Below are 23,217 nucleotides of genomic sequence, written 5' to 3'. Positions count from 1 at the left end.
ACAATAACATGTCACATAGAAAAAATAAAATAAAAAAGATAACAGACCAAGATGCCCTTATTGCTCATATTGAAGGCCAGGGAGAAGGTGTGTTTTCAGTCTGGACTTGAATTGTCCAACAGACTAAAAGGACCTGATATACGAAGACTGTTCTTTTTTTTGCCTCGTTTTAGGAATATCCAACGGAAGCTTGTCCGCTGACCTCAAGGCTCTGGATGGAGTTCAAAGTCGCAACAGCACATTCAAATAAGGTGAGCCCAAAGAGTGCAGACATTTAAAACAAACCCTTATATTTAACACGAAAGCTGACAGGGAGCCGGTGCAAGGTACACAAAACAGAGGTGCTGCGCTCATGCCTCTTTGTTTTAGTCAGGAGGCGGCATTTTGTACACTCTGCAGGGAGCGCTGGTCCAATTCAATATACAGTACAAGGCATTACAATAATCCAGACGCGATGTTACAAGTGCATGGATAGCCATTTAAAAATCATCTTGAGGAAGATAAGGTTTAATTTCAGCGATATATATAAAGCGGTTATAGCGGTGACCTATTGCTGTTGTGCCTCAGAACCTCGATCATTTGGGGAAAGCAAAACGTTTCCTTTATTTATTGTTTTACCAATAACTTATCAGGGCATATTTCGTATATTACACATGTAGAAACGGATTCTCTATTCTCTGCCAAATCAAACACTGGGCCCCTGTTGGAATTGCATTCTTTTTCTTCAACATTAACGTCTATTTTACTTAATGTACAAAGTAATTAAAATGCTACAATGTACGGAAGTGTAACAATCTGTTTTAGGAGTTTTCAATTCAACATTTTATATAATTCAAACCCAAAGCTGGTGTTTTTGTTACCTGCACTGTGCACGTTCAGTGTGAGTTTACTGCAGTCGTTTTCTCAGAACAATTGAATCGTAGTTTTACCAGACCATATGTTTACCGATGACATGATTTAAATGTGAAGTAGCAAACGTTTTCAAAAAGTAGTCATCTGGACAGGGTGTTTTGTCTTTCACCAAGAGGTTTCTTCAGTCTTCAAAGCTGATGGAGCACGCATGGACAACTGAAAGCTTACACAAACTATTTTACCAATACCGGAGGCTGTACCCAAAAACGAGACAAAAATGTTAAGGGTCTTGTGCAAATGTTCCCTGAAGAGTCCATTAGGTGCATCAGTGAGACAAAACAGTTTTAGGCTTTTATAGTTTCGGAGCCCCCTGATTGGGCGCTTCTAGTTTGGGGATTCTTCCTATTTCGGTGCATCTTATGATTTCGGGGCTTCCGGTTTTGGGGCATCCGGTTTGACCTCCTCAGGTTTGGGGGGCTCTGGCTGCTTCTCTTCAGGTTTGGGGGGCTCTGGCTGCTTCTCCTCGGGTTTGGGGGGCTCTGGCTGCTTCTCCTCGGGTTTGGGGGGCTCTGGCTGCTTCTCCTCGGGTTTGGGGGGCTCTGGCTGCTTCTCCTCTACTGGCTTTGGGGGCTCGGGTTTTGGTTCTTCTTTCTTCACGGGGCAACTATAGAAGTAAAAAAAAATATGTTAAATGTTGCGTATGCTGTGGGTCTACAGGCGTAATAGGTTACTGTTACACTTACCCTTGTACTGAGGCTCCAGGTTTGAGGTAGTTACATATGGGACTTTGTGTGTCGAGCTTCTGTTTAAGAGCCACTATTTCTGCTTCCCAATCCGCCTTTTCTTTCGCGCTCTCGGCTGTTGGGATGAAATTAAGTGCTTTAGCTTTACCGTATTCTTTAAACAACATCACATAAAATTGTAATATGGCATTTGCACTGATTTGCAGATTGTTGGTTTTAGATTTAGATTTAGATTTTATTCAATCAATGTCTGATTGATTTGGCACCAGAAGCAGAGATAGGAATGAGGTGCAGCAAAAAGCAAAGCAAAACACAATAGATTTGATAAAAACATACCTTGGAAAGTACTTGTTTGCACTTGAATGTTAGCATTTTCATCTGTCAACGTTTTCTGCCAAAGACAAAAGATAAATATTAGTGAAGTGGTACATGCTGGGAGAATAAATACACCCTTCACTGTCTGGTCAAGCAAGAACACATTGTCACTCAATCTGTGGTAGAGGCATAGCTTTGCCTCATAGACAGCCTTGTGTTTTCGGTTGCACTTATTGTCCTTCATATTTATCACAAGAAGCACCAACGATACTAAACACCTTCTCAAGTGGAAGCATCACCAAACTAACCCTTAAGTCGCATTTCTAGACTGTTCAGTTGTCTCCAGGCATGATTTGATGTTAAAAACCTCTTCTAATTATCTTTTTTTTTGCATCAAGACTTGCAGATCTCAAGCCTTTTTACCGACACTCTATAGCAGTGGTGCCAACCTTTTTTGCCCCATGTCCCCGTTGAGGTATTCACTTAAACTCCAAGCACCCCCTAACTTGAGGATCCTGCCAAAATGTTAACAAAGTAAGCAACTTAACATAGATTATGCAGTATTTAGTAGAGAGTTCTGTTATAAATATAGAAAAAAACACTCTTAAAGTCAAAGCTTCTACTCATTTTTTTTAAATTTTTTTAATCAGAGGCAAATCCAAGTACCCCCTGAAAGTGCTCCAGTACTCCCAAGGGTCCCCCCTGTACCCCTGCTTGGGAAACACTGCTCTAAAGGGCAATTAGTAAAACTCCCACAATAGTACACTGGCTTTCACTTTATTTTCAGGTCTAATAGTAATATTTATAATTCTAGGTACATATATTGGCAACACTGAAACCAAGTCTTGGAAGCTCTACTGCAATCTGAAAGTGCTTGAAAGATAATTTATTGGGCTTTCCTAAATAAAATCATGAATGTTTCCATGTAATATGGGCGCACACAAACAACACTTATAGATTTATGGTAGAAATGAACTTAAGTGATATGAACGTAAACTACTTACTATTTCAAGTTCAGAAAGTTGTCCATATAATACCAGACAATACTGACCCAGTCTAGCCATGTTTGAAAAATACCCCTTGAGATTTAAAATGAGATGATCTAACAAGAGGTCCCCAAGAAACGCTTGTAGCACGAGCCCCCCAAAGCGCTAGAATCGGCCCTGGACAATGTGAAATTCCCCATAGGTATGCAGTACACATTGGGCTACAGTTTTAATTCTAATAAAAGCCGTGTTCTCATTCACCTTCTGTCCCGCACACGCGCCCAGCTCCGCTTTCAGCGCATCGTTATTGCTCAGCTCAGTCTGGGCCTTTTGGAGCTCTGCCTGCACGGCTTTCTCCTTCTCCATCCCGCTCTCGAGGTTCGCCTTCTCTTTGGTAAACTCCATCAGCATTTCGTCGGTGACCCTCAGCTTCACGTTTTGAAACTTCATCTTTTTCTCCTCTACGACCAACTCCTTGACGCGCACGTTCATCAGCGCGAACGCCGCCACGGACACCGCGATGGAAAGCGGCAGGATTATTTGCACTTTCATGGTTGACGCGTGTCGGACGGACCCTGGAGAGAATTTGGCTCAAATCAATCGTCTGCCAAAAAACAACAACTATGGAACTTCCTTGTGCACCTGTCTGTCCGGATTGGCTTGTTTTTCCAAGTCAGCCTATCACGCAGCGCGCTTTCCCGGATGCACACCCCCACCTGGATTTGTTTGACGCACGTAATTGGCTGCGTGACACCTGTGACAAAGGTGGCTGCTCTAAACGTAACAGCGATTGGCAACACAACCAGAAATGTAAATCCGATATCATTTCCCCCCCTGATGCCACACAAGAAGGAATCCAACCAGATTGAAAAGAATAATTAGTTTATTCATCTGATTGTTTAGCCCTAAGCGCTCCAGACAGCGGGCACTGCTTTGTGCCTGGGGAAGCAGGTAGATTTACCAGTCACGCCTTGCCAGTCAGGTTGAGCCGGTTGTGTAGGTTTTGGAGAGCGCGGCTGAGCGACAGGTGCATCGCAAAAAAAGGGATATGACTTTATAGCCACTGCCTTTTCAACACAGCGTCGGCCATCCCAAAAAAGAACTATGAAGCTGCTCATTTTCCTGGCCGTGGCGAGCGTGGCCGTGATGCTCGTAATGGTCGGCCAAGTGGTGCTTCAGGAGATGAACAAAAACTCTTTGAGGGTTATGGCTCGGGACGCGGCCGCGGAGATCTCGAGAAAGGAAAAGGCGATCGAGGACTTGAGGAATGTCGTCCGGGGAATCAAACCGAAGCTCCTCTCCATGACCAAACTGACGGAGGAGATGAAGAAGAAGAAAGACGCGCTGCAAGCTGAGAGGACAACTATGCAGGAAAGAATCAGCACGTGTAACAAGGAAAAGGTAACAAAAAGTGTTTTTACTCACTCAAAATACACACAAATAGACAGGGGCGGACTGGGACTTAAAAACGGCCCTGGACTCTGACCAGTCTGGCCCGAATATAAAAGCTCCTGTACTGGAAAGCAACAGTGTAACGCCTCATTTGAAAGCTAAGACCTACAAGAGTGATTGCAACTTTTTGTCATGATTTTGTTGTTTTTTCATTACTTCTGTGGCTTTGTCATTGTGTTTTATCACTTTTTTTGTGGCTTTTGTGTTGCTTTCTTTGCTGTATTTTTGTCTCTTTTTTTGTTGTTGTTTTTTTCATGTTTTTGTTGGTTTTTGTCATGTTTATGCCACGTTTATGTCACATTTTTGTTGTTTTTGCAGCACATTTTTGTCCCGTGTTTATCCTCGTTTTCGGCGCTATTTTGGCGCTTTTCTTTTGAGCTTTTAGATTTGGGTAAAGCTCGGTTAAGGCGTAAGATTAGAGGTTAAAGAGAAAATTGAGAGGCCAAACCAGTGGCCCTAGAGCCAGTGGCCCTTCTGTGCTCTTCCAGAATGGACATATGGCCAGTCCGCCCCTGCAAATAGACTATTGGATGCATGCGTAGTGTTATCAGGCGAAGCACAAATCGCTGTTCATATATAATGATTTCACTATGATTATAATGATACATACTCCTCTTTAGGGTGAAGCTGGGAAAGCAAAGTCTGAAGCCACAGAAAACTTGAATAAACAGAAAAGTAAGAACAGTCTGTCTACACTACACTGTATAGACATAGTGCTTTTGTGTTTGCCTGAGGGAGTTGACAATTTCACTCTGGCATCTCTGACCTTGCATAAACAGGTGCTCGTCATATCATTAGATTATCATGAAAAAGTTTATTTCTGTAATTCAACTTAAAATGTGAACCTAATATATGACATAGACTCATTACATGCAAATGGCGGCTATACATATCTCACTTTGCATGTAACGAGTCCATCATATATTTGTTTCACAGTTTAAAGGAACAGGCCACCACTTTTACACACTGAAATATGTTCTTACCTGAGCTTAGACGAGTTGATGCGTACCTGTCTGGTCTGTGTGCGCTCAATCAAGCAAAAAGACCAAAGATGTTGTTGCATTTGGCCTCTCCCAGTGTATTCCTATAGCTCCAAACGGAGTGAAGTTAGAAGCGACCACGCTCTTCCACGGACACGCACAAAGACCAGACAGGTACGCATCAACTCGTCTAAGCTCAGGGAAGAACATATCTCACTGTGGGAAAACGGTGGCCTATTTCTTTAAGTTGAATAACAGAAGTGAATGCGCTTTTTCAGTATATTATATGACGAGCACCTGTAATGTTCTCATTTTCCATCTTGTGTTCCTCTCTGAATCCTCAGGTCAGCACGACCAGGCCAAACAGGCAGCTCAGAAGACCATTCAGGACTTGAAACAAAGCAATTTGGACCATGAGAAAGCCATTTGTGCTTTAGTAGATACAACTAACGCAGAGGCCCGGTAAGAAACTATCATTTATCAAGAAACTAACATTTAATTATCTTAGGACAAACCCTTCATTAATTGATTATTACGCAATTTCAATATACACACAGATGCTTACTGGAGACGCAATAAAACATGACTTGTTTGAATACTGTTTTCCACATGCTGCATTGCACATTGTTTTGTTCCTTTATCTATGATCATAGTGCCCTGATTGCACACTAGGGACAGGAGTGGGTAATGTGGATGGAGCTGTGTGCTCACTGGGAATATTCAGACCTGCTGCTATTCTGTGGTTGGCCAGGTTTAGTTTTTTGCGTCATCAGTAGGAGAAACTGAAAGGTATTGAAATAGAATGCATTAGGAATATAATGGTGTATACAAAACATACAGTAAAAGTGCCTTAAAGGTCATATGTACATGGCGTCATCTTAGCCTTCTATTATTTGAACCATCCCATCAGACGTCACATGGATGGGGAGCAAACACTTACTCTAAAAGGCCCATATTCTTAGCTGACTTAAAGCTTGTAAACCCTATAGTATAATAGTGTCGTCACTCCACCTGCTGCTGATGTCACTGGACCTCACTTTAAATTGTGCTTTTGAATAGAATACCAACACTGACCCAAATGTATGTTCAAAAGCCTCATGAATTAAAATAGGATTATATAGTAATTACAATTCTCTTGTTAGGCGTTTGCCGACAATACGTGCCTGTGCTTTGCGGCGGTTGGAAAGTACACATCCACACCTAGTTTAATCTTTGAAGAGTGCACTTCAGAGTAGGACCTGCACCACAGAGTGTAGACTCATTTATGACTAACATTTCTCATTTTGCTATTTTAAAGGAAGTTGTGCGGACTACCTGACACACCACAGTAAGCGGCGGCTTCGTGGCCAAACCGGAGAGAAGACCATGAACATTGCGTTTTGAGTCAGAGGCAAGATCTGATCGAGGCCTGTCACAGTGAATACTACAGCGACTTATCGTTCAATAAATTAAAGATGAGATCGGCTCAGTATTTATCATCTGTGATTTTTTTTTTTTTGCATGTCTTTTCTTTATTTCTATGTAATAGCACATTTTTATTGAAGTAAGTTGTGTAAAAGATTGTTTCAACTTGTGTGTTTTTTAAGATGTTATTAAATTTCAGCTTTATTGTTTAAGACATTTTCCTGCCTCAATATATTTCAGACTTGACCTTTGTTATCGTGACAGGCCTGATGTGATCTGGCTTCTACTCATTTTGAATGGAGAAATCTCAAAGTCGCCAAAAGACCAGAACAGGCCCTTAATGCTGCTTTCACTTTCAGCTCAATGTGACTTTGTGATACATCCAGCTTTTGAATGTTCCTTTTGCGCCCTCTAGTGGGGGAAAAGAAAGACGTATAATGACTGAAACGCCGGGTTTTCATAATGATGGGTATTACATAAAAAATAAAAAAAAGTATATCATGATGACCTTGTGTTATTTAGCAAAAGGTAGCCAACAATTCTTCGCTGTATAAATTATCACGTGTTCTGTGTTGCAATTGTTGTTCAGTTGTGGGTATAACTGAATGGGTCACGTGCAATAACTTGAAAATTAACCACCACTGCAATAATCTTTATCAACCATCTGCACTGTAGCTTTGCTTCTCCAATGTTGACATTTTATATTCTGTTTAAGTTTGCTATTTATATTTTGTTGTCCCCTTTAAAGTTATTTTCTTTATCCATTGTATACAAGACACCTCTATTAGTTGTTTGCTCATTATCCTGTTCTTGACTATTTTGCAGGGGAGAGCAAAATAAAGAGCTGTTGCAAAATAAGAGCTGATATAACAAGTTAATTTCTCCACTGTGAGGTCTATAAAGGCTTATCTTAGAAATAACATGTGGTATGTACTTAAAGGCACAGTGTGTAACTTTTCCTATCATACTGTTGCCAGCAATACAGAACTTGCTCCAATGACCATAGCTAGACACATAATATTCTATTTTTGCAGTGGGTGATTTAGATGAGGACCTCATGAGAACCACCTGACCCAATGGGCCAGCAGGGACTGGAGCCCAGGGGCCGACCATAGTCAAGGGCCTATCAGAATTAAGGGGGGAAAATTATTTTTGATTGATTTTTGATTTTCATATCAATCACTTCACTTTGCAGCATTACTAACCCTATGAGATGATTGTGCTAACCTAGAATGTATCTAGTCTATCCCAAGGGGCAGCTGTGGCTACAACAGTAGCTTACCACCATTGAGTCTGGCTCAAATCTGAATACAGTGTAAGTGCTGTAAGAAACTTGGTAATACAGGGTTGTAAGCGCAATACATGTGTAAACCTTTTTAAATATTGATGTTTTTTGGTCATATTTAGGCATATTTAAACAAAAAAATATCTGAAATACATTAAACGTTTGTATTCTACTTCTGTTATTGGCTGAAATGTTACACAGCGGGACTTTGTTACTGAAATACCGGCTTTGCCTCACAGTGTAAAAGGCCCTATAGCCCACCAGATGTTTTCCTTATTTTATTATTATTACAAATGATGAAAGAGGAAGCCACTAAATAAAAATGTTAGTTGTGGTCGAAGCTCATCCATAACTTCTTAACATATTCTTAACATAACCTATATATTTGCCCTTTAAAGCTTTTATTCATTGTATATAACATACCTCTATTTACTATTACTTGATTGCATATTCTACTGTCTATTTTGCAGTGTTTTGAGTGTTTCCTGAGAGCTGATGTAACAAGTGAATTTCTCCGTCCTGTCTCATGTCTTATCTTATTCGAAAAAAAGAACAGGTAATGTGCCTTTAAGGATACTGCATGTTTTGTTTGTGTGTATAAGCGAGTAATAAAGAACTGTCCGCTTATTATGACTTAAAATATGATGCAATAATACAATGTTATTACAATGCACTGCTCGATGTCAGTGTAAGAGCCAGCATTGTAAACTACCAGCAGGCGGCAATACAGTCTGTTCACGCCCTGTGCGCTTATGTATGAGCAGAAGAGAAGAACGACATAGTGTGTGGGGGGAAAACATCCCCGGCTTTTAGTCCTTTTCACTCATTTCAGGATATTCAGAGGGATGCTCGAATTGAAAAGCTCATGTGTTTCTCTGTAAACACATTAATCTGCTTTTACCGTCCGCGAGGGGATAGACTGAAGTAGGGGAAAGGTTATGGCGAGGGTCCTTGGACGAGTGTTGAAGGGCTTACACGCGCAAGGCATCAGGACGACACTGCCTTCTCTATCTACGGGCTTTCATAAGACCAGACTACTACACACCACAGCGGTAAGTTTTGTTTACACCTTGTATAGTCGTGTACATTTAGGTCACAATGCCTTTCAGCTGATTTCTGTCCAGATGTCTCTCTGTTGTCACGAGCTGAATAACCTGAAATGGCACGCGACCCCTGTTTCCACCAGTAGAATTGAAAAATAGAGAAATAATAATGAAACTATCTTTGAGTGTGGAACGTTTCGTAAAGAAAACTCAAAAAGGTATTGGGAAAAAAAGTTTAGGTAGATTTTTTTATATATATATATATATATATATATATATATATATATATATATATATATATATATATATATATATATCTGTAGATCAAAGTTTTGATGCGGGAGGTCCAGGGACAGCATTAAAGGAAGTGATTTTTTTTAGCTCTAATAAATGATTTTTATTTTCTGTCAATTTTTCCTATTTTTTCAACAAAATTTGCCCAACGTTTGCCCTTTTTTCTGCCATTTTTCCCCCCTAATTTTTGCTCTTTTTAAACTTTTTCCCCGAAATGTTTTATGAGATTCGCCCTGAGTACCTTAAGTCTCTGGATGTTGTAGGACTGTCTTGGCTGACACGTCTCTGCAGCATCGCGTGGCGGTCGGGGACAGTGCCCCTGGATTGGCAGACCGGGGTGGTGGTCCCTCTCTTTAAGAAGGGGGATCGGAGGGTGTGTTCCAATTACAGAGGAATCACCCTCCTTAGCCTCCCCGGTAAGGTCTACTCCAGGGTGCTGGAGAGGAGGATCCGGCCGATAGTTGAACCTCGGATTCAGGAGGAACAATGCGGTTTTCGTCCTGGTCGTGGCACACTGGACCAGCTCTATACCCTCCGTCGGGTGCTCGAGGGTTCGTGGGAGTTCGCCCAACCAGTCCACATGTGTTTTGTGGACTTGGAGAAAGCGTTCGACCGCGTCCCTCGTGGTGCCCTGTGGGGGGTGCTCCGGGAGTATGGGGTCCGGGGCCCTCTGCTAAGGGCTGTCCGTTCCCTGTATGACCGCAGCAGGAGCTTGGTTCGCATTGCCGGCAGTAAGTCAGACCTGTTCCCGGTGCGTGTTGGTCTCCGCCAGGGCTGCCCTTTGTCACCGGTTCTGTTCATTACTTTTATGGACAGAATTTCTCGGCGCAGCCAGGGGCCGGAGGGTGTCCGGTTTGGGAGCCTCAGAGTCTCATCTCTGCTGTTTGCAGATGATGTTGTTCTGTTGGCTTCAACAAACCGGGACCTTCAGCACGCACTGGGGCGGTTTGCAGCCGAGTGTGTAGCGGCCGGGATGAGGATCAGCACCTCCAAATCCGAGGCCATGGTCCTCCACCGGAAAAAGGTGGTTTCCCCTCTCCAGGTCGGTGGGGAGTCCTTACCTCAAGTGGAGGAGTTCAAGTATCTCGGGGTCTTGTTCACGAGTGAGGGACGGATGGAGCGTGAGATCGACAGACGGATCGGTGCGGCGTCAGCAGTGATGCGGTCGCTGTATCGGTCTGTCGTGGTGAAGAGGGAGCTGAGTCGGAGGGCAAAGCTCTCGATTTACCGATCGATCTACGTTCCCACCCTCACCTATGGTCATGAGATTTGGGTAATGACCGAAAGGACAAGATCGCGAATACAAGCGGCCGAAATGAGTTTCCTTCGCAGGGTGGCTGGGCGCACCCTCCGAGATCGGGTGAGGAGCTCAGCTACCCGGGAGGAGCTCGGAGTAGAGTCGCTGCTCCTCCACGTCGAAAGGAGCCAGCTGAGGTGGCTCGGGCATCTGTTTCGGATGCCTCCTGGTCGCCTCCCGCGGGAGGTGTTCCAGGCATGTCCTAGTGGGACAAGGCCTCGTGGAAGACCCAGGACACGGTGGTGGGACTATGTCTCCGAGCTGGCCTGGTGTCGCCTCGGGGTCCCCCCAGAACAGCTGGAGGAGGTGTGTGTGGATCGGGAAGTTTGGGCATCTCTGCTGAGACTGCTGCCCCCGCGACCCGGCCCCGGATAAAGCGGAAGAAAATGGATGGATGGATGGATGTTTTATTACTAATATTTTTTCTATTTCCTCCCCATTTTCCCCCAATTTATTCCCAATGTTCCCCCTCTTTTTTCAAACATTTTACCAAAGTTTTCCTTATTTTTTTGCCACAACTTCCCCCCATTTTTTCCAAAATTATTCACCATTTTTCACACATTTCTTGACATTGGAGATGAACCTGATATTGCACATCTTCCACTTCCATTATTGTTCTGTTTTCTGGTTCTAGATGACAAATATTTTAGTATAGGTATCGGAAAGAAGTATCGTCCAGATATCGGTATCGAAAAAAAGGAACAGTACCCAGCCTTCGTAATTACAGAGATATTACCCATGAACCAGGCGGAAACCTTTGATTTTTAACCTGCAGTATCTGGTGATCTGTGGAAGTCAAATGTCAGATTATCTTGAGGGGAAAATTTACAACAACAGTTTATGTCAGATAAGGAGGGTGAAAAGTCTTCAAAGGAATGTGAAGTGTTTTCCGATACCGGTTCTTTAACGATGCTTGGTTTAGGATACCAATACCTATACTACAAAACACCCACCTGAACCGAGCACTTTTTCTCCAGTTTGGCTTCACTCAAATCTTAAAGCTTCTTGAAAAAAGCATTAAAAAAATGACGAAAATGAGGATGAAAAAGGCAGAAATAACACAATAAAAAAGTGACAAAAAGTTGACTTTAAAGCAACAAAAACATGACAAAAAGGCAACAAAATAGTGACAAAAACAAGGATGAAAATGCAACAAAAGAGCGACAAAACTATGACTAAAAAGTGATCAAAGAGCCAAAAAACAGAGCCTCAAAAGAGAGGCAACAAGTGACAAAAGAGCAACAATAGTGTCCTCGAGAAGCAACAATAACATAATAAAAAAGCACGAAAAAAAAAACACGACAAAAAAGTGTCAAAAAAGCGATGATGAAAGTAATAAAAACGAGACAAAAGCAAGACAAACAAAACAACGAAAACCAGACAAAAACGTGACATAAACGCAGTGACAATGCAACTAAAAGGCAACAATCAGTTTTGTAGGTCTTAGCTTTCAAATGAGGTGTTCCTCTGGCATATAGATTGTAAGCTCCAGTCGAGAAGCTTTTAGAATTGGGTAAAGAGGAACTGGAGGTAAGAGGTTAAATCACTCCATACAAGACAATCTTTTACATTTGTGTTATTTATTTGAGATGAACCAAAGCATAAAAGCTTGGTCTTTAAAGATATTTTTGGTTCCTGCTTTCGATACTTTTATTTGTCGATACCAGTAGAGCTTTTTAGAAATTCATGTCATTTATTGAACCTCCCGAATATGACGTTCTAGCTAACTCAGTGAGAAACTATTTTTTATTTTATTCAACCAGACGCTCCAAGGGCTTTTTTCTCCACGGCCAAGAGACTTCAGTTTGCCCAACGCGTCATGGGGCCCCGAAATGCGGCAGCTGTACGACCACTACAACAGCCTGTGTGACTCAGAAACAGAAGACGTCCATAAACAAAAGGGACCGTGGATAAAAGTGCCGAGCTACAACCGCTCTCTCAAGTATGCCACAGGTAAAGAGTCAATAGATCACAATTAGTAAGTAACTTTATTATTCTTTTGATGTAATCTCTGCTCTTTCTGATTGTCTACAGGTGGTGTGTACCTGAGTAAGGTGATACAGTCGAAGGCGAGGCTTTTCACACGAAATATTTATCAAGAAGGAGCAGCGTTTGAGTATGTTGTATTTGTGAACAAGGAGGAGCAGAAAAGTGTGTGTCTGTTCCAGGCGGGTCATCTGCTGGAAGGACCACCTGGGTAACGGCCACTTTACATGTCTCTACGTAAAACAATTTAAAAAAGAGATGGGCAATGTATGACAATATGACAAAGCCAGATTACTATCTACATGTATGAGCACTTACTAGATTTATACTGCTTTTAAGAGATAACAATACTCTTCAAATCCACCTGTCACTCACTCAGCACAAAGTAGGATGGCAAGAGTTTGTTTTATAATTTGGTGTATACTGCCCAACTAGTTATAAAATAAGCAGGGATTTCCAACCTGCAGCTGGAGAGTTATCGATATCTCTCCAAAGGCTTTCCGTCTACATTTCTATCTACGCTTGATGAGTCATAGTTTAGATGCATACACACGTCATTTTTGTTTTGAACACATTGAAACACAATCTGATTTGAGTAATTGTGTTCAATTATTAAGAGGAAACTAAACTAGTTGACTCTGTGCATAACTTCAAATCATAACGCCACCGCCCAAGAAGTGGCTTCCTGTTTCGATCCAGCACGCCAAAATAAAAGCACACAGCTCGTCTCATTGATTAGTTCAGCAGGTACTTGCAACATTACTAGAATTAATTAAATACACACATTTTAAGTGTTTTGTCTGTTAATAGTTAGGCAGAAAGAGCTAATAAATGAGATAAGATGGTGCTTTTATTTTCAAAATGTTTCAAAATGTCCAGAGTTTACTCAACATGACTCCCAAGTTACCTCGAGCAGATGAACTTCTCTGTTTTGATTAAAATCACACCACGTAGCAGATTATTATTCACAAATTTCAATTATTTTTTTTTCACAAAAGGAACAAAACACTAGACCACAACAAAACAAAAACCAGAGCATCAAGGTTGCACACATGCAGTATAGTTAATATTACAGGTATGTTTATAGTATAAAATTAACAAACAAACAATGTCTCCAGCTCGTTTCCATGGAGACATTGACTAAAGGCAGCCGAATATGAGATTTAGGTCTTCATCCAAATCCATTCCTTAATTGCAAAATTTTCTGTGTCTAGCTGCTCATTACGAGCCCGTTTTGTATTGCTGGCAACAGTATAGTCCAAAATGTTACGCAGTGTGCCTTTAAAGTAGCTTACAAGATGGAAATGTTTAGTAAACTTTGAAAATTGTTTTCCTCTAAAATCTATATTTCCTTATAGACATGTTCATGGTGGAGCAATAGCTACAATGATTGATACGATAACTGGGACGCATGCCACAATTCTCTCTGGACTAGTCATGACAGCTAACCTCAGCATCAACTATAGGAGGTAAGTGCATTTCCTATTTCTCACCATTGCACTTCTTTGTTTTAACTCTGGGTCCAGTGTTGATTTGATTTTGGTCTTTTGTTTAACATGTTTTTTTCAGTCAACAATATATATCATACATCTAGTCAAACCAGGACCGAGCTAATATAACAGAATGACTTATTCTTTTCCAAAATATCTGGAGATTTTGTCAGTGTCTGCATCTAAATTTACTTTTTATTTTATTCAGACAAAAAAGTATGTTGATGAAGTATGACGTTATAACTCTGTACTGACGTGTGATTGATCTGTTCCAAGTGCTATACCGTTGGGAAGCACAGTGTTACTAGAGACAACCCTGGACAAAAGCGAAGGTAGAAAAATCTTTGTGAACTGCAAAGTCACCAGCGCAGACGGATCCAAAGTGCACACGGATGCAACAGGTAAAGCAGGTTTTAACTCCGTGATGCTGTGACATTTCCCTGCACCGTCACTCTCCTCTCCTCACTGCTATCTCTGTCTTTCAGCTCTCTTTGTCTCCATCAACATCAGCCATCTGGTGGGAATGTAACGACTGATGGTGGTTCATTATATTAAGGCAAGCCATTTGTGCCAAGTTCAATTATGGAGCCGAGTACATGGTTTATGGTCTTTGTTTATACAGCGCTTTTCCACCTACATTAGGCTCAAAGTGCTTTACGTCAGGGAACCACACACCCATTCACACTCTCATTCATCCACCAGTGTACACACACACTGGAGGCAAAGTGGGTGAAGTGTCTTGCCCAAGAACACAGCGGTAGCGTGCACCTGCGGGAGCCGAGATTAGAACCGCTACCTGGATATCGGACAACCCGCTCTACTACCATTAGAGCTACTGTCGACTTTACACAAAATCATTCAAAGCGCTTCATTGACAAATAGGTAATTAAAATAACACTTATTCAAATAAAAACAGAAGATGAAAATGAAAGGCATGAACAAAATATGTACTTAATGATGTGCATTTGTATAGAGTTCGGGATGGAATGTTATGAATTCACTGGCACCACAGAAATCCGCCATGTCTGCGGATGCTTGCAAACATTTACTATAGACTAGCAGTATTAAAAGTGGAGAAAAAAGTCACGGAACAACTCTGTTCTCTGCTGAGTCACACTGTATGTATTTTTAGTATTTATATACACATTAGTATTTTCCCTTTTCAAATCTCCATTAGTTTATTCTTGCAGCAAATGCAAGGATGCGTAATGATATGATCAAAATTCAGTTTATTCATTGCATCACAATCCTGGACTCTATACATGGGCTGCATCTAAAAAGTGTAAATAAGCTTTGGAAGCTCCTTCTCCTTATCGTTGACCCGAACGTGCCTCATCATCAGCCATGACAAGGAGCATCCGAATGCACTTAGGACAGGGGTGGAAAGGAGGTTTCCTATAGTCACTGCGCTGCCACCTAAAGGTTTCCAAACTTGATGATGAGCTTTATCCTAAATATATGAAAGTGTAAAGCAGATAATGCACTGTTAGAGCCACAGCAGCATCTGGAAGTTTTATTATAGGAAATCTATGATTTACACACTTATGTTTACATTTTATAAGAACCAAACTTAAGCCACATGGCTCATTTGCATAAGGTCCACTGTGAAACAGATTCAGTTGTCTGTGGTGAACTAAAGGACAGGCTTTTGTGAATATTAGTAATAATTGAACAGCTGTTTATTTAACACATAATTCTGACATTTGTGCAATTGCTCAGAATCGTCTGGTTGGTAATTGTTGAATTCATTGCAGTGCATGAGGATATGGAGCATATATTGCATGACATATTTTCCTGGTTGTTTCCTCCGCTGGGTTAGGAAGGTTCAGATAGTCTTGGACAGAGTAGCAGCTGGAGCTCCTGTTCCTAATTACAAAATGTTCCTCAAGGTCGACCTCATGATGTGGACCTCAAAGGTTAAGGAAAAGGAGAAGGGAGCTTTAGTAGATTCAGCCATAGGCCTTTTCCAGACACTCCAAGTTAAATATTCCCTTATGAAGCGTTTATAAGCATTACTCACTCACTCCCAACACTTTGGTGATGTAAGCTTCCCACCAATCTCTCTCTCACCTCATTTACACAAAGGAAACACACTGACCATTGTAACCATGGATTAAAGCTCTTACTATGAAACACTTGACGAGGCCTTGTAGCAGTATGTTTTAGGCTTTTCTGTCTTTTAATTTATATTTGCATCATCACTGACCTGTTACAGATGTTTACTACCTCAGGTTAATGGTAAAACTTGAATAGTCTATGATTTTATTTTAAAGTATTTATATCATTCCCACTTCCCAGCTATTTATATTGTGACTTAGGTGTGTTCTTACTGTTCATTAACATATCGTCATTATATACTGTTGCAATGTCATTTAATTAAACCAGTTTCACTTTGAACTGTTTTTGTGGTTTTCATTCTTCCTTAGTCATGTTTCTTTACGTTTTTATTATAGTTACAAATCAGCACTAGAGTAGACTGTCATTTCTGTGTAGTCGTGACTGAGATTGTCCTGTAGGTGGCAGTGTTTTCCTAATTGCTGTATTCAAGGCAGATCATCTCTAACAGAATGCTCTTTGGATTCACAAGACGGATGTTCTTGATAAATATGATTTTGCCAGATAATGAAAAAATAAGACTTCTTCCTGAGCAAAAAATGCAACAACAACAACAAAAAAGAGATGGGAAAAGGCTGCCCTGAAGCTTTACAACAAAACTATTATTTCATCTGGTTGTTCCTTTCTCTGCAGAGGTGATTGATTCTCCTTTGAATGTTTGTACCAACTTTCAATGTAGCCAGGTGATGTGTGAAGTTGGATGAGCAAATGTCACAATATCCATGCTCACTGTAGGCTACCTTCTTCTAATTAAGTAACTTAAGTAACTGAGTACAACCAGATCTTAACACAGCTAATGGTGTTTTGTTTTCTTTCTCAAATCTAATGATTATGTAACAGCATAATTTCTCAAGTATGATCGCAGTCATTGTGTTTCTCATTGCAAAACATTTTAATAATTTGCTCGTGATGTAAAAAATCATTTCATTTTGCAATAGAAATAAATCTGTGGTTAGTGCACACTGGCCTGCACAGTCAGTTACAGTCTGGTCTGGACTGTGGTTTTTGAGCCTATGGGCCTTTAGTGGTTTTGGGCCCCTCGTGTCTGTCGCAGATAGAAACGCTTGCTTTGCGTTTGACAGCGTTTAGTTTAGCGGCCATGTCTGTCCCTCATTGGACAGTTTCTCCATTGACTGTTATTTCTGCATTTCCCTGTGAAGGCTGCTGTGGTCACACTGCTTTGGCTTTAAAGAGGTGCGCTGGCTCTGCTGGTCTTGCAGATATCAACTCGGAGTTTACACTTTGGGCACAATACCAGTCAACACCATCCAGGTTTACCATAATTTATACCCCCAGAAGATAATGATAATAATAGCCTAATACTTAAACCTTATACCAATTGCTTTCACTCTTCACCAACACAACTGTTTCAGCCATCTAAGGCAATCTACTGCCATGGCACAATCCCATTGCAACAGGATTACACCAGGACTGCATACACAAGAATTCACGCAAGTTCAATGGAAACCTAACCATGACACTCTTTTTTTTTTTTTTTTTTTTTACCCGATTTGTGATTATTATTATTTATCTTTTTTAGACACGCACATTCACTGTAACCCGTTTCGGCTGCAACAGTTTGGCCCCGGCAGCCCATTGCTTTGGGTTTTCTCGATAAGTCGTAGCAGCACGGGATTACATTTCTCAACCGTACCCGATCCACAGGCATTACGTAACGACCGGCCGGTGACATAACCCCAGGCCGGGCAGCCTGGGACGCGCGGTCAGCGTGCGTAGAGAGTGGACGGGACAGGGAAAAGCGGGGGTAGGTTGTTGACTGCGCGCCTTTTACGCACCAGTCCCGCTGCCCTCCGCAGTCGGACTGATACTGGAAGTAGTTTTGCTGTTGCCGAACAGGTGTGGATACGGCGTGAGTGTGGACGGGAGAGATGTCCGTGCAAGACTTCAAGTGTCTGCGCAGGCCCGAGCGTTAAGGAAACAGGTAGAGTGTTTCAGGGTATAGGAGAGACATAATAAAACAGATAATTTTGAACAAGTTGTGTCTAATTTATGCACTTGTGTGGGGCCTTTCAGTGTTTCCTCAGTCGAGTTATGGACTATGAAGAGGTCCTCTTGGCCCCCGCTGACACCTTGATAAAGAGAGGTAAGAGCAAAGGCCTGTGATTTATTGACTTCAATCAAACCTAATTGCATCTCCTCACCAAACCTGATGCCAGTTTGTGCCATGTTCCTATCGTGCATTACACTCATTAGCAGTTTACTAATGGCAGGAGTGAGTCTCTTCTCACTCCTGTCTTTCTTTATCTGTCAACCCTGAGCCAATTGACTGAGCTGCCTTTAAGATGCTGAGGGAGTAAGAATGACAGGAAATCCCAGTAATCCCAGGGATTAGCTCTCATTTGGAATCTGTTTTCGGAAAGAACATTTACTATTCAAAGCCTCTTTGACTAAAATAAAAAAAAAGCATTTAAACCTACTGCTTTCTATTGCCACATAGACCTACTGCACAAGTGAACTCAAAGCACACAAACACTGGACCATCACTCAGAGTACGATTCAAATAGTTTTTGTAAAAAACATTGTCAAAACAGCAGTCACCAGGGTTTTCCAAAGATGGCTGATTGGACCAAACAGAGAATATATAATGAGACAGATATCAAACTGTGGCAAAAAAACAAAAGTGAGAGCACTGAACTGTATGGCTGGACTTGGGATGGGAAGTGGTCAGACATGTCTTCTCTTCTTTCTTTTTATTGTTGTATTGTTTGATGCTTTTTACTGATTTTTCATCTGTCTATTCTTTTATAAACACTTTGAAAAGCCTAACCAGGGACGGGGCCTACAAATGAGCCTATGGCTAGTCGCCTCATGTACATAGCATCGGCCACAATGTCACAATGGCAATGTTTTCTTGTAGTGTCCCTGTCAAATAAACAAATAAATGAAAAACATTGAAACAGACAGTGAAGCAGGCGTGAGGCGTCCCTTGTCCTTCACCTGTTACTTGGTTAGGTTTAGAGTCAGGGGTTAGGGGTTAGAGTCATGATTTGGGTTTGGAACGGCAAATGTGATGTAAGTGTTTCTCTCACACAGATTTTACACACAGTTTTCTAAACTAGAATTTCTGGGCTTTCAAATGATGTATCACACTGACATAAGCTCTCCAGTCAATACGCTTTGAGATGTGGATGTGCATATTTTCAAACCCTAAACCTGACACTTTTATCAAGTAGGATGTTGTCCACTTTTGAAAATATGTCAAGCAGTCCTGTGAGCGTATCTGGACTTTGAAAACACATTGCACCACCTCATGACATCAGCACGAGTTTTGAGTTTTTGAGCTCTCTGAACATGGTTAAAAGTTCAACAAAAACTCTGTGCAATATGGATCCTTTAATCTGGTGGACTTTAATATAACATACTGCACTAAGCACTCAGGTAATACTGTTTCATATTCTGTGAGCTGTAACGTAAAAAATAATTGAAAGACATTTTCAGAAGATTGTAGAAACCTCAGTGCACTGACTCACTGGATGTGCTGCTTAAGTTTGGTCGAGGTGGAATTTCACTGTGGTTCTCGAGTTTATTTTTGCTGAAGTGTCTCTTTGACACTGTCTTGGTTTTAGTGGCTGCTGTGGGTGTCGACTTATTTTCTCAAGTAAACGCTTTTTCATGTTCGGCTGCACTGCTTCTCTGTTCTTCTCAATATGATCTGAGATTACATTTATCTACCATCAATATGTTTTTTATTATTGTTGAGGTCTGTCTTTGTAACTGGTTGAATAGTGGATGGATAATACTGTCATTGAATATAAACATGCGACATTAAAGAATCGTCATATAAGGCATAGTGAAATATGTGATTTTTATGGTGTAACTCCAAGGACCTTTATATGATTGAAAACTGAACGCTGGAAGCTTCTGCCACTTTGATAATTCTACTTTATTAATTTCGATTCCGGAGTAAAGCTGTCATTCACTGTACGTTTGTGGCCAGTATTGACCCAGTTGCCTGTTACTAAATACGTATTTGTGCAAACCATCAAATGTACTGCAGCTGTTATTTGGTTTCTGCATCATCAACAACGACCACCAGCTTTTTCCAGATGAAACAAGCACATTTTGAAATGCTTCATCTGCTCGTGTGGCTTCTTTTTAATATCCACATAAAACATTAGCGACGTTTTTAAATGTTATCGTACATTAACACAATCAGTTTATGTTCATTTTTCATGTTTGTTTTGTATTGAAATCAGCGCTGTCAAAATTAATCACATCATATTTTTTTGACCAAACACACTTCTGTATCTGAGCCACACATGACCCGAAAGACAAAGGACTTGTATTAATTACATGTTGTAAGCCAGGAGTCTCCAATCTTTTCACACGACGAGGTACTTTTATGAAACAAAAGCGACAAAGAGCTGCTTATGCATCAGAGAAGTCTAATGTCTAATTATCCTATTTCAACAAAAATGATCAAATTTTTTTCGTTATACTCAACTATATGAACCTAAAAGTTTGCAGATTCTTTCCAAAATGATCAGCACCAAAGAAAATGTCTCTTTAAATGTGACTTATCAGGCCTTGGGCGAGCGACCCAGAAAGGGCAGAAGAGATCCCGGGTATAAGCTGTTGAAACTGTGAATATTTGTTTAAAGCCACACCGCGTAGAATTTTACCCAATAAATAAAATGTAAATACAAGCATCTATTTCATCATCTCATCAAAGTACAAACAAACATGAGCCTTTGCTGTGAGCGGCTCACCTCTCTTAAGACTTGAGTGTAACTTTCCCCGGAGTGGGTACGTCTCCAGCTCGTCTCCATGGCGATGTGACTAAAGTCAGTAGAATTTGAGATTTAAACAGGTTAGGTCCTCATCTAAACCCATCCTTTGATGACCCACTGCAGTAATAGTATTTTGTGTATTGAGCTGATCATTAGGAGCATGTTTGTATGATTTGTCGAATTCCATGTGTGATTAATCGCGATTACATTTCTTAAAATCAATTGACAGCCCTAATTGTAATCAAAAAGCACATTTTAGTTTGCGAGTCATCGGGGCGTAGCACCAAATTCTGGGCCCTGGGTACACACTATCTTAGTGGACCCCCGCTCATATTTTATGTTCTTTAACCACATAACAGTGACAATTTGACAATGCAGTTCATTTATTTTTCTATTATAATTTAATTATAAATACCCTAACCAGGTGAAAACATAGGTCGACCTAAAAAATATACAGTTCATGGTTCATGGTTTGTTTGTTTGTTTGTTTGTTTTGTTTGTTTGTTTTGTTTGTTTGTTTGCTCTTTTTAAAGGGGTGCCAGGGCCCTGAGACATCTATCATTATTGTTTGTGCAAAATTTTGTCGAGCAACCATTGTATTTCAGCCCTGTTGTGTTTGATTCTTATAGGATCAATTATGAGGAAATTTAGAAAGTACAATACAGAACGCTTTTTGAAGCACTTTTGAGGGCCCCCACCCTGCACTGGGCCCTGGGTTTACCCCCCCAGTCCGACACCATCAATATAAAGATGGTCTTCCATTCAAAAGCTTCGGTTGAAAAAGGGAGAGTAGGTCTGTTTAAAAGTCCTGTATTTCAAACAGGACATATTACGATCTTGCTCTTTTTCCGCCCAGACATTTGACTTGAAAATCTCCTCCACTTTTGTGCACTGCCCCCCCCTCTTTTGGTTCTTCTTGAAGACCTGCTCTAACCTTGACAGTTTGCCCAGGTGCTGCTGAACTTTCTGCGCATTTTCCGCTGCTGTTTGTGCTGTGCGTCTCTCCATGCTTTTTCGCTTATGAAGCAAAACAGAATTGATGAGGGGAGGAAAAACGGTGAAAACCACAGAGGCCTGACACCAGACAGCGACCAGCTTCAGCAAACTCTCCATTGATACTTATCTCTCTCTCTCTGCTTTTAGACCACTTGTCACAAGGCCATAAATAACATTTCGCCTCAAGGTGCCTACTCTTTTGCTTACGCTCGTACAATTTAGACTTTCTCACAATGTGGTTAGAGAGCCAGACGAGCAGAAGAAAGGTGTTGATTGCTTCATCGACGCCCACCATTCTCTGTCTTTACTTTGTTAAAGTTGACTGTGCGTGAGATCACAGCAGTTTTTGAGACAGGTCTTATGACGCAACAGACGGCTTTGAACAAAACGCTACAAATCACTAAGACACAAAGACAAAACAATGTAAAATCACCATCCTGTTATAGGGGAAATATGCACAGAGGGAACAGCATGGCAACACAAGCCGAATGAGCGTCATTTCTGCATTTTCATTTGTTTTGACACTGGAACGCTGAGGGTTCTGTGTATATTGATAGAGTGTACCCTATATGATTGTGCTGATACGTACTCTTTCTCTGTCAGAGAGAGAGAGTCTATGCAAAAGGCACATTTGGATATAAGAATGATTTGAGGGTGATTTTGGTTGACTGGTGTGAAGCCGTCATTCAGTTTTGTAAAGATATGCTCAGTTTGTGCACTTGTTTGTGTATCTGTTTAACCCCTTAACCCCCGCCTTAACCGTGCACATTTTGTCCAGTTCGGCTTTACCCAAATCAAAAAGCTTTTGGACTGGAGAGCAACAGTGTTAATGCCTCATTTGAAAGCTAAGGCCAACAAAACTGATCCTAACTTTTTTTGTTGTGTTGTCGCCTCTGTTGTTTTTGTCGCTTTTGCTGTTACTTATTTTTTTTTCTGTGTCAGTTTGTTTCCGGGACTTTTGGTCGTGGTTTCGTTGTTGTTTTTTTGTCATGTTTCACCACATTTTTGTCACTCTCTCGTCACTTTTTTGTTGTGTTTTCATCACATGCTCGTCACCTTTTTGTCGCTCTTTTAGTGCTTCGCTGTTGCTGTTTTGTCTCTATTGTGCCGCTCTTTTGTCAATTTTTTTGGGGTGCTTTTTCATCCTAGTTTTCCGTTGCTATATTGACTCTTTTTGGAAGGAAGCTTTTAGGTTTGGGTAAAGCCAAACTGGAGAAAATGTGCTCAG

The 23,217-nt window shown here is 41.1% G+C and overlaps 2 protein-coding genes across 3 annotated transcripts in view; both read left to right on the top strand.

Moving 5' to 3' along the window:
• Positions 1-3,805: 3,805 nt before the first annotated feature.
• On the top strand, positions 3,806-6,787 carry LOC306966254 (uncharacterized protein). Its single transcript, XM_079560950.1, has 4 exons — positions 3,806-4,297; positions 4,969-5,023; positions 5,673-5,790; positions 6,626-6,787. Exons 1-4 carry the CDS (start codon positions 4,001-4,003, stop codon positions 6,657-6,659), a joined length of 504 nt encoding a protein of 167 aa, XP_079417076.1. The 5' UTR covers positions 3,806-4,000; the 3' UTR covers positions 6,660-6,787.
• A 1,990-nt stretch (positions 6,788-8,777) lies between these two features.
• rorc (RAR-related orphan receptor C) overlaps positions 8,778-23,217 on the top strand; it is a 35,507-nt gene continuing 21,067 nt past the window's right edge. Inside the window, exons 1-5 of one of the 2 annotated variants that reach the window (XM_079561688.1) lie at positions 8,778-9,069; positions 12,415-12,604; positions 12,686-12,848; positions 13,996-14,106; positions 14,404-14,528. In XM_079561688.1, coding sequence (XP_079417814.1) covers positions 8,956-9,069; positions 12,415-12,604; positions 12,686-12,848; positions 13,996-14,106; positions 14,404-14,528 — 703 coding nt within the window. In that variant the 5' untranslated portion in view covers positions 8,778-8,955. Of the gene's footprint in view, positions 9,070-12,414; positions 12,605-12,685; positions 12,849-13,995; positions 14,107-14,403; positions 14,529-17,943; positions 18,185-18,276; positions 18,347-23,217 lie in introns of those variants that run through there. The other variant, XM_079561686.1, reaches the window with a different exon arrangement.

Source organism: Gobius niger (genome assembly GCF_951799975.1).
Source record: "Gobius niger genome assembly, chromosome: 8".
Taxonomy (NCBI): domain Eukaryota; kingdom Metazoa; phylum Chordata; class Actinopteri; order Gobiiformes; family Gobiidae; genus Gobius; species Gobius niger.
Note: the sequence above shows the minus strand (reverse complement) of the source record. Positions and strands in the feature narration are given on the sequence as shown.